The sequence below is a fragment of the Metopolophium dirhodum genome, chromosome 2 (assembly GCF_019925205.1).
Source record: "Metopolophium dirhodum isolate CAU chromosome 2, ASM1992520v1, whole genome shotgun sequence".
Classification (NCBI taxonomy): Eukaryota; Metazoa; Arthropoda; class Insecta; order Hemiptera; family Aphididae; genus Metopolophium; species Metopolophium dirhodum.
Window position 1 is genome coordinate 5833977 of NC_083561.1, and position 12482 is coordinate 5846458.

The following is a 12482-nucleotide window of genomic DNA, read 5'->3' on the forward strand; positions in this document are numbered from 1 at the left end:
TCACTCGCCGAAAATTAAAAGCTATAAATAACACAGACACACAACTGTGGATGCATTTAGTTATTATTGAATCGTTGATAGATAAAATTATTATTGGTATTAATATTTTTAATATAATAATAATTATTTTAAAAATTTAATACAAAATTCGTAACGGAGAACGTATAATATTATAATATGATATATTTTTTAAAAATCTGCCGCCCCTCAAATCACCTTAAAATTGCCGCCCTGGGGCAATTGCCCCCCCTTGCCCCCCGTTAAATGCGGCTCTGGCTGTTCATCGTGGTATAAACCATGTTATAAATATAACCTCCAACGTAGTAATATATGTAGACGAATTTGTAAAAAAAAACAAAAAATAGATTTAGTAATATAATAATAGTATTGTTAATACTTACTATAATATATTTATAAATAAAGTTTGTTTTACCATAATCTTAAAAATTTCCAATTAATATTAGGCATAACCATAAATTATATTTTTAATGATAAAATAATGCATGTAAAAAACTCATCCCCCCAAAATCCCTCCCGGAAAATGACAAAATTATTTGACCGCTACTGAATAGTGAATTATAGTAGAATTGAAATGGTTACTCGGGCAGTCGGGCCGGGCAGATGATGTGAAAGCGTGTATCAAATTTTCGGGTTTATGGCTTCGAATTAACATATTATATCTTAAGACAATTAATATGAGAGTTAATTTATAAGATTATTCTGATTCTTCTATATGTGTGTTACGATTGTTACCTATAGACTCAAAAACCATTCTATACCAATTTTAACAATAATTTCACTTTTTCAGAGACTGTTCTTATAGAATATATTTTGTTTTTTTTTTCATGAATTTCTTATGACATTTAAAATTATAATATTATATACTTATCACTTATGTATGTATAATGTATATAGTTACGCATTTGTTCAAAAATATAATAATACAATCAATTTTTTAGGGTTATCCTTATAGCTTCGTAAATATTACGCCCCTGACACATACGGTATACCTACTATTATTGAAATACCTGTCAGGCCGTCCATCGGAACTTTGTTTGAAGAAATCAAACATATAACATACCTCTCAATGATCTAAATATATAAAAAGTTGAACTCTGATATAGTATATTAATGTAAAGTTAAATGTTAATAAGTAGCAAACGAATCAATAACATTATTGAATTTTAATAATGTAATAGTTTATAATAATATAGATACCTTAAGGTACATATTCTAATGGTAACTTAATAGGATTTCACGGGGATAATTCGATAAGTATATGAATTTATGAAAGTTGGAATAATACTATCATAATAATATATTATTCCGTTGTAGCCATTCAAGTATATTAAACACGCCCAAATAATATTATGTTCGGTTGTTCGTCGTACTGCAGTACGAACACACTGTTGCCACGTTATACTTGCTGGAGACTAATTTGTAGCTGCTAACTATATTATATTATAATTTTTAATTTATAAGACGAATAGCCCGACCGAGCTTTTTTGGAGCTGAAAAGAGAAGCTAGGTGACAGAAATATTATTTGTACCCATCTGTTTTTGATATCGACGAAGACGGGTGTGTATTCTTAAAATGAAAGGCATAATAAAATATTATATGGATTATAACGGTAGTACGATTTGTCACAGACTTTGCAGGAAGCCTCATATTTGTAAATTTCACAGAACCTCGAAAATCATAGCACCGAAACGGCGCACTGCTATAACGACGATGGTGTGGCAGTCATCGTCCAGGCTGCGACAACACAGACTGCATATGTGGGCCACGTTGGTGTACTGGATGAGCAAGGCGACCGGGGTTTTGGTGTTAACTGAGACCGCTGTGGGTCACCGTGAGTTCATGGCGGCCGCGGCGTCAGACGGCCGATGGCGGTGGGCCGGAGCCCGTGCATGGAACGTGGTCTGCCTAGCGGCCGTGGCGCATCGCATCGCCGTGGAAACGTGGCCCGTCACGGTGCAGGCCATCACGCACCTACCACAGGCCTCGTGTTACGATACCGTGTGCGGCGGAGTGTGGTGCGTGTACGCGTGCGTGTACTACGCGGTCGCCTGGCTCGACAGAGTGTCGGAGATTTGCGCGTTGGCAGCGGCTGTCACGTGGAGACAACTGTCCACGGTGGAATGCTTGAATTCAGCCTCAGCTGGTTGCTTGGACGACGACGACGACGACGACGACGGTGGCATCCGTGCTGGGAGACCGTCGGCGTTCAACATACCATGGCACGCGTATCTTATCGTGGCGTTTCCAGTTGCTCAGTTAGCGATGGCCGCAAACCTGATATCGATCACTCACAACGGTGTGTGGCGCGCCGTTATGGCTGCCGTGGCCGCGGCGGCCAGTTGCGCGCCCGTCGCGGCACACGGCACCGCGGCCGCCCTGCTAGTCATGGCCAACAACAGCATGCGATCCATCAACTGCCAGATAACTCATCTGTTGCCAGTTGGACGGCTACGTCAAGTCCGATCCTCCGGCGACGATCTTGACGCCAATGACACCAACATCGACGAGAACTGTCGCCAACGAGATGTCATCGTGCAGCTGGCTCGCAGACACTGGCGGATCACTGGGCTGGTGACGGGTGGCGTGTGTGGCGCTTACGGCGTAGACCTCATGACGGCCGTCCTGTTGGCTGCCGTCCGCGTCACGTACGTTGCCATATCGGTGTTCCACCGGTTGACCGACGACTCGGATGCGCGGACCAACATGTCGCTGGCTGTCGTCGTGCAATTGATAGCGTGGTTCGGCCAGTTTGCTTACTTGGCGTACACGTGCGACGATCTGGCCGCTCAAGTATTATTTTAATACGCTTATATTCTAATGAGAAGTGGGTCGAACTGTACGAAGTTAGTTAAAAAAAAACCTAACCGAACCGAACTAAACTAAACTCGAATAACGAGTTTTAAATTCAATAACTAATTTGAACTTCAAAATAGTTCAAACTCGAAAAAAAAAATTGGAATACGTCAAACGTTTCGAACAAAAAATCAATTGTTACTAAAAAGTTTGATTCGTAATTTAATTCAAAAGCTTGTTTCGAATTAAATACGGTATTATACAAAATATTTGGTACGGGTTTAGTTTGATGTGAACATAATATATTTCAGTTTGAGTAATTTGACATACTATATTTAAAGGTTCAGTTTGAGACCATATTTTTGAGTTCGACCCCTACCACTAAATGTTGTATATTATAATAATTATTTACTTAGATCCGTCAGTTTTTAATTTAGCGTCTTGTAAATGTTAGCAAACGGCAATACAACCATACAACCACGTGACATTAAATTCATAATATTTATAGGGCCCGGCTATGCCCCTGCTCGCTTTGCTCACCAATTCGGGGGGGAGGGCAAGTTAAGATTGGTACATGCCAATCCTTCAGAAACCAATAACCTCCCTTTGCATTTTGAAATTTAATATCTGTTTTTTTAAATATTTAAAAATAAAATAAATAAGAAAATTATTATTTAAACCCTTTTTGAGCTTATATTAAACTTATAATATAAAGATTGAACTATTCAAGTAAATTATTGATGTACCTATATGTCTGACGGGCGATTGCATAATATAGCGTACCTACATCTATTAAAGGAATAATAAATAAATCTTATAAAATATGAAATATGATCACCTCAGGTTTTATGAAAATTAAATACAGTAAATTATTATGTGATTGAAGAATACATTTTTTTTTTGTTTTTATAGTCAAGTGAAATGTTTGACAATTTAAATACATTGTTGTTGGAAATCTTTAAAGAAAGTCGACTATCTGGAGAACCATACATAAGTAAAATGCAAGAAATTGAAGCGGTGAGTGTACAAAACTAAGATACTATAAGGTGTGTTTAATATAATAATAGTGTGTTTAATAATCTATACTATTGCTAACCAATAACGCTTCTCTCAAGGCCTTAATTTGGAAAATGATCTCTCTGCAGTGGCATCTTTAAGTTCACTCGATTTCTCATGTAGTGGTTTTGTTATTTTATTGTCATTCAAAAACGAATAACTGTAGATACATGAACATTTTAGTGAATGTTTATATTTTAATTTTCTATACACCATGAAATTTTGAAAATATTGTGACTCTTCTTGAGCTGTTTACGGCCATTGTCAGTTTTAAATTTTTTTTCTATAAATATCAATAAAATTTTGTTTGTTGGGTAAAAAAGTCTGAAAATGTAATGCAAGGCTCCTGATATATCGTTACAATAGCAGTTGAAAAATATTAAAAATACATAGAAATAATTTTTTTTTATAAGCATTTAAAGTTCAAATTTTGACAAAGTTTATCAAATTTAAAATATAATAATTATTTTGTAGTTAAAAATTTATAAAATGTTCAACTTTTACAGCTAAGGATTGAAAATTTAAAACAAGGTTCCACGTAAATAGGTTATACATAAATTACTTTATTCATGAATATTGTGCACAATAATATCATCAAATATACTTGGTAATATCATAGGCTGACTGGCCGTTTTGGCTCAGAATCGTTTTTCTTATACAATGATATTATATCATTGAATTCAAATTTAACACCATCCATTACAGTGACCCACTTATAACCTACTGTACAGCAGAGCGACATCCACTTACCCACCTTTTTTAAATTTAGTGTTTTAATCTAGTTTAGCACTCACGCAAAATTTTCAATTTTTTTTTTGGAAACCTATGTGTCGCAACTAGTTAAAAACTATATGATGCAAAAATGAATTGCCGGAAATCATTAGTTTTTATAGTATAGCCTTACGAAGTTCACAATTTTCGGTGTTTTACGCACCCGTATAAAATACAACGCTTAAAGTTTAGCGAGCTTAAGTATAACAAATTAAAATTTTTTTTTAACCTAGGTAGGTATATCAACGTTTTAAAAATGATGGTGCAAAAATAATTATGATACCCACCCACGGTGGTTTCACATCACAAGTCGAGGGATGTTTTTGATTTTAATTGTCCGTGCGAGCACAGCGTGCGAGTGACTACGCCGGTCGCCGGGTATATATATGAAAATACCAAAAATTTCAATTAGTCATATATAATAGGTACTTTAAAATAAGCCTGACCACCAAATTCAAACATCCCCGTCATTTTCAATTAAAAACTAATGATTTCCGGCAATTAATTTTTGCAATATTGTTCTTAATTCGTTGTAACTTGTAATATACATAGGTTACCGAAAAAAAAATTGAAAAATTTGAGTGGGTGCTAAACTAGATTTGTTCCCAATAAATTATTAATAATTTATAATTTTATTGTAAGTACAAATATTATGTTTGTAAAGTGATCATGGGGGGTTGAACATAACAATTTAAAAATTTAAAAATAGATGCGGTGCGCCGTCGAGGCCCTCTGAGCTAACGATTAGCGGCCCTCTACAGGGGCATTGCCCCGGCTGCCCCTTCGGTTTTTGCGGCACTGGGCCTATAGGTAGGTATAGGTACATATTATTATGTATTTAAGTATTATACATTTATATATTATAGTTTATACTAGCTAGTACCTATATTATCAGAAAAAACGTATTCATACCTACTGATACAGGGATATAAGCTAAGTGAAAATAAACAATTGAAGGACCAAACTTTTCACTTCAGATGTACAAATCGTAAATGTAACGTAACAGCAATCATTGGTGAGAAACTTGATGTAATAATTTCACAAAAAAATTATCACAATCATCCGGCCACTTCTGAAAATATTTTAAATCGACAAAAAATAATGTCTACACTTAAACGAAAGGCCATTGATGATGTGTTTACTAAACCAAATAAAATAATCAGAAAAGTACATAAAGATCAAACTGTTAATATAAGTCATTCAGATGTGCGTTTATTTAAAAAATCTATGTATGAAGCTATAGGTGAAAACTAATATTAACTATTCCTAAATCAATAAACGAGGCTAAGCATCAACTGTTTTCAAATCAAAACGATATCATTATTGCTAATAATAACGAACAATTTTGTTTTATGAAAAACAATGAAAGCATACCAATATTCAATTGCTATACAAATTTAGTTATGTTGTGTGAAGTACGTGAAATTTTTGATGATAGTACTTTTACATATTGTCCGTCATATTTTTATCAACTATATACAATCCACATATTACAAAACAATTATTATCTGCCTTTGATTTATTGTTTTTTAAATTCGAAATCAACTGATAAATATAAGAAAATGTGGACATTAATTAAAGAACTTTGTAAAAAAATAATTAACAAAGAAATACAAATTAAGTAATTAACAAAATATATTTGGATTTTGAAGAAAGTGCACATATTGCAATCGAAGAATCGTTTCCAACTGTACACATCATTGAGTGCCAATTTCATTTGGGTCAAAGCTGGTATCGTAAAATCCAATCAAATAATTACTTACTTAATCAGTAGAAAAATAATACAGACATAGGGTTATGGCTAAAATATTTTTTTGGTCTAGCATTCATACCACCTGAACAAGTTGATGATGGTTTTGTTGAGCTCATTTCTATAGCTCCTACAGATATAACCATACGTCTACTGATTATATTTTAGAAAATTATATTAACAAAGAGTCTCAATTTCCACCAAATATTTGGGCAGAAACTCCCATAAATAATACTAGGACAACCAACGGACCCGAATCTTTCCATAAACATTTCAATGCACAATTTTACCATCCGCATCCAAACATACACCATGTAGTAGACACGTTCTAACTAACATTCAAGCAGAAACTGCATTAAAAATAAATAGTATAAAAACAAATCAATTCAATTACACTAAAAAAGAGGTTGAACTTAAAAGAAAATTTTTGATTGATAATTGGAATGCTTATAACAAAGGAGACATAACACTAATTGAATACTTAAAAATTATGGGAATTCGTTATCAAGGAAATAAAATATAAATATTATAATTTACATAATATATTATTATTTTTTATATATATAAAAATTGATACCTTCATTATTTTGATATACATAAAGGTATATACATTTTACATTTTAGTGCCCAAACGTGGTATCTTTTTAGGGATTTAGAGTGCCCAAACGTTGTGTGGATTTTGAATACTAAACAGGTAAAAATGCCCAAACGTGCTGCACCGATAATAATTTTTATTTTGAGAAAGGAGGTGTATCATGTGAATTTCAAAACTTGGCTTGCAAATTCATACAAATGGTGTTAAAAAAAAATATTTCTAAAATGTTAATTTTTTTACTGTATAGAAATCTGTACCATGTAATTTATTTATTTTTATAAATTTTCGGATGAAGAATTTTCTTGCAAATTTCAAAAACCTTTGCAATGAAATTATTAATGGTAGTGTAGCGGAAAAGTTAAGCATTAGCTAAAAAAATTGGAAAATTATAATATAATATGGTTTTGACTGAGTAGGTTTAATTTCTTTAACTAACTCAAAATATGTTTGGTCAACAGGTTCAAGAGTTCATGCGTCAAGTAGTAGCACGCAAAGTCACCGTACACGCATGCGGTGGTTTAATAACGTTAAATCTATCTCTCATAACCACGGTAATATATAATAATAATTTACTAATTACATACATAGACAATCATACAATCCGTTCGTTTTCAAAATTAAAATTCGTCACACCAAATTCCTCCAGTTTCATCTAGCTTTTTGGTCAATTTTTTTCACCAACTGGAACCCCTCCAAAGTTAAAATTAGTTAAATATTTAAACGGGGAATAAAGAAATTTATTTTTGTAATTTAATAACATATCAGCGGGTACGTATACCATGAAACTTAAAGTTAATCAAATTTAATTTTTCAGCAATAATTAACTTAACCTGCTGTTTTTTTTAATAGTAAAATGAATTACTTTAGTAAAGCAATAATAATAGGTACAATAAAATATAGGTAGGTACTTCGTGTCTTCGTACTTATAGTAATATAGGCTGAAAGACGATCTTCGCTCAGAATCATTTTCGTTAGATATAATGATTTTAAATCATTGAATTCAAATTTAACACATCCATCACGGTGACCTACACAACAGCAGCAGAGTGGTACCACTAGCCCACATTATTGTATTGATTTAAATCATGTTTTTATGTGTCCCTATAAAAATTAGTAGGCGACTCCCGAGTTGAGAAACACTCAAACACTGGACGGAGTACCTACCACCGCAACCACCTCACCGGCCAACGCTGTACCTATAATAGGCACTTCACCACAGTTCACTTATATAATAAATAAATAAATAAATAAATAAATAGATAATATAATTATACTAAATGCATATTATATTTACAGCTACATATTCATAAAATCTAGTCATTCAACTGTTTTATAATAGGTATAGGTATATAGGTATAGCTATAATAGGTATCATCGCTCATTTAAAATAAATTCTGCCGTAACAAGTTGTGATATCACCCGTATAGAGTAAAATCACGCTGAAAAATCTACTACATCTTATACCTTTGTATACGAGTATGCTCTAATAGGCAATAGCTAATGGATTAGTTACTTTAGAATAAAGCAGATTAGCGATGTTAGCTTTGTTTATGCGTTCGTCGATTCTACATCCCTTCATTCAGAAGAATCAAAATGACTATCAGGATTTCAATATTTCATAGTACCTACGATATACCGTACCGCACTACCGCTATCCAGTATAAACTTCATTGACTATATAGGTCGTACCTACGTATATCCCAGCACTGTTCCTCTTTAAAAGGTAAGAACGTAAAAGACTTGAAAAAATATCCAAACTCAAATTTTGGGTGGTAAACGTTTTTATTCTGGTGTAAGACAAATCACCAAATCAAAAACACTTGGCCCGTACGACGGCCGTCGATTCTCACTTGGCATCGTCGAATCTCTCGACGACAACGAAACTTCCCGTGACTGTGCTTGTGGCGGTGACGCGGTGTTATATAAGTATTATAGCTAAATATTCTTGTCGCCTCAGCACATCTTGCTCCGTTGGCCTGACCTATCTTAATAAATAATAATTAGTCGCTACAAATAGGTATACCCACCTATATTACATATTTATTAATAATATTGTATATCCACGACTGTCCATCTACTGTCCGTATATACAATATACCTATACGTCACAACTACACAAGTAAATAATAGAAAATATGTAATAAGAAACTTTTTTTTTTTTTCAATAATCCTTGCATGCGTTATTTTAGAAATAAACAATTTTTTTTTGTTACAGATCATTGGAGTCACGTTAACGTATTTTATTGTTTTATTGCAATTTGAATCGTCGCACAGTAGTAGTGCTCATAATGACACATACACATGATTCAATGAAAATTATTGTTGTTCAAGAAACTTTTCCATAAATCATACAGTATTGACGTTTAGTACTTTAGTCACCGATACTTGTACTAAACGAATATATTATATAAAAGCAACAATATATTACACATTACTACTTCTATACTACTCAAATATTATATGAGACGAATATAATTGATACTTTACCTCATATTGCCGCGAAAACTTCATCAACTGCTGAAAAAAAAGTTTTATCACGTTTGGCTATGCGATAACATAATCATAATAACAAAAATGTTTGATCAGATAGCAATTATTAAATTACTTATACACAATAATTCATTTTGCCCATAGCATAGAACAATATCGATTTTACATTTTATTGTTATTTGACTTTGTATCCGACTTTCAAAATAAACAAATAATTGTTGTAAACTTAAATTTTGTTTAAATTTATTGTTTTGAGACAATCTTTAGACAAATCAATATGTCATTCCCTCAAAAATATTATTCTCTATCTTTTTTGTAATGGGTGATTTTACTCTAAGATTACTTAAAAACATAGAAAATATGGTTCTGCGTAAATGCGTTTTGCCTATGTTGTGCATGGGCAAATAGAGAAAACAAATAGTGGGCTGTCATCCTCTTAAGCATACCTGTTTACTTACCCAACAGAAGGTGGTAGGTATTCAATCAAAAAATATTACCTAACAAGTATCAATGATATAATATGATGGAAATATCGACTGTTGTAGGTAATAATTGAATATTAATTAATACAAAAAATGCAATATTTTCGATAAAAATTAGATCGACATTCCGTAATACTAGTTTTAAAATGAGTTACTTTAATTAGCCACCATACGGTATAACTATAGGCAATTGGGTACCAATTTTGATGGAAAAACGTCGTATTTTTACAGTTATTTTAATTTTCACATTAGTAGAGTAGGTGACGTTGATATGTATTTGTTGGGCTTGGGATGGTTAATGAAAAGTTATAACCAATAGGTAAAGACAGCAACTTTAATTAGAAATTACGTTAGCAACTCTTATTATATTTTAAAAATAACTTCTCATATAGGTTGGTTTACAGCTTTATCTATATTTTTGCACTTAAGCCGATCATTTCCCATACCTAAATATATTTCTGTACCACAGAAGTAGAGTAACGCAAGTCACAAAAAGCTAATTTTACAGGAGAGACAAAACAAAAATATTTCTTGCAATGGACTTACAATTGTATACTTCAAAAATATTATTTTGTATTACTTTTCTTATGTAAACGCTGGACTCACGTTTCTATACTTCCATCATAGTTTAGGACTTAAGTTAGTTTACTTCTTGTTATCTATGCATTTATTGTATATAGGACTTACGTCTTAATACCTTTAAAAATATCACAAAAAGCATATTCTGGTTATATAATTAACTCAAAATTTCAAAAAATGGACTAATTGCGTTAGTTAACTTCTGTGGTACAGATTTATCCATATGCCATTTCCTTTAAGACTTTAAAGTTTAAATGAGGAAGCGTTCGCGTCTTTCTTTTACTGTACAATGAGGGCATTAAGCGGTACGTAAGTTGCTTAGTTAAATTTTAATTTACACTATATAATATATGCATAGCTTAATAAAAAATTGAACTATCGCAAAAAACCCACATACAAACACAGATAATGTACATTGTACATACCATCTAGTTTCATAATAGGTCGATTCAATCAAATTTTTTAACTAACGGAGCTAAACGCGTTCTCCTGAGCATACAATTTACGATCTTTTGTACTTGTAAAATTAAGATAACAGATGTAGCGTCCTCTTAATCAACTTAATATTTAATCCAATTATGACTTTCAATAGAAATATGTAGTTTTTCTAAAGAAACAATTTTCTTAATTTTAATTATAAAAAAGTGGGTAAGTGGATGTCGTTCTGCTGTAAAGTAGGTCACAAGTGGGTCACTGTAATGTATGGTGTTAAATTTTAATTTAATTATCATTGTATAAGAAAAACGATTCTGAGGGAAAACGGTCAGTCAGTCTATGATATTACTAAGTATATTTGATGATATTATTGTGAATCAAGTAATTTATACATTAACCTATTTACGTACCTAGAACCTTGTTTTAAATTTTCAATCCTTAGCTACAAAAGTTGAACATTTTATACATTTTTAACTACAAAATAATTATTAAATTTTAAATTTGAACTTTAAATGCTCATAAAAAAAAAACTGCGCCCATTTTTTTTCTACTGCTAATGTAACAAGAGTAATGAGTTTATACAGGAGACTTGCATTACATTTTCAGACTTTTTTATCCAACAAACAAAATTTCATTGATATTTATAGAAAAGAAATTTAAAACTGACAATGGCCGTAAACAGCTCAAAAAGAGTCAAAATATTTTCAAAATTTCATGGTGTATAGAAAATTAAAATATAAGCATTCAGTAAAATGTTCATGTATCTAGTTATTCGTTTTTGAATAACAATAAAAATATAACAAAACCGCTACATGAGAAATCGAGTGAATACCCAATTTTGTAAAAATATAAACTTCAAACGCTCATAAAAATTTAATTTGATTTGCTTGTAGACATTTTTTTTTTTTGATAAGGTAGACAAACTTATGAGAAATCTTGTATTACATTTAAAAAGAAAATTTTTTATGAATTCTCAACTCAAAATAATTTGTTAATTTTCGTGATTTTTCCGTATTTTGTCAATATTTAAACTTTAAATGCTTATAAATAAAAACTGTGACTAAGGATTTTTAATATTTTTCAAATGTCATTGTAACAATATAGTAGGAGCCTTGTACTAAATTGTCAAGCTTTTTTACCCAACAAATAAAGTTTTATTGACATTCATAGAAAAAAAGATTAATAAAATTGGAAACAGAAAACGTTCAAAATAAATCAAAATATTTTGAAAATTTTATCGTGTATAGAAAATGCAAACATAAACAATCGGTGAACATTTCATGTTCACGTTCATTTGTTTTGAAGTTACAACAAAAACCAAAACTGATTTTGTGTAAAAATTCCCGTTTTTCCTTAATTTTTATGTTGTTTTTCGAGGCGCTTTAGAAAACTATTGAGAATTTTAAAATTTGTCTCCCGAATACACACTAACTAGATTCACTTTCCCATCAAACAAGATACTGTTGAAGAAAATCGAAGCAGTTCTACTGCCCCAAACCGTGATGACAG

The 12482-nt window shown here is 31.9% G+C and overlaps 1 protein-coding gene across 2 annotated transcripts; it reads left to right on the forward strand.

Moving 5' to 3' along the window:
• The first annotated feature begins 1418 nt into the window (after positions 1–1418).
• On the forward strand, positions 1419–9667 carry LOC132939596 (uncharacterized). Of its 2 annotated transcripts, none has more exons than XM_061006856.1 (5): positions 1419–1631; positions 1687–2812; positions 3728–3832; positions 7446–7538; positions 9203–9667. In XM_061006856.1, the coding sequence occupies exons 2-5, from the start codon at positions 1733–1735 to the stop codon at positions 9290–9292; spliced, it is 1368 nt and encodes a 455-aa protein (XP_060862839.1). In that variant the 5' UTR covers positions 1419–1631; positions 1687–1732; the 3' UTR covers positions 9293–9667. The 2 variants fall into 2 exon arrangements, with proteins under 2 accessions (XP_060862839.1, XP_060862838.1); XM_061006855.1 differs by having other exon boundaries at positions 1419–1579; positions 1651–2812.
• Positions 9668–12482: the final 2815 nt, after the last annotated feature.

Coding starts and splice junctions, on each gene's coding strand:
- LOC132939596 (XM_061006856.1), top strand. CDS start 1,733: ATGGTGTGGCAGTCATCGTCCAGGCTGCGACAACACAGACTGCATATG. Junction 2,813..3,727: donor GCGACGATCTGGCCGCTCAA/GTATTATTTTAA, acceptor TTGTTTTTATAG/TCAAGTGAAATGTTTGACAA. Junction 7,539..9,202: donor ATCTATCTCTCATAACCACG/GTAATATATAAT, acceptor TTTTTGTTACAG/ATCATTGGAGTCACGTTAAC.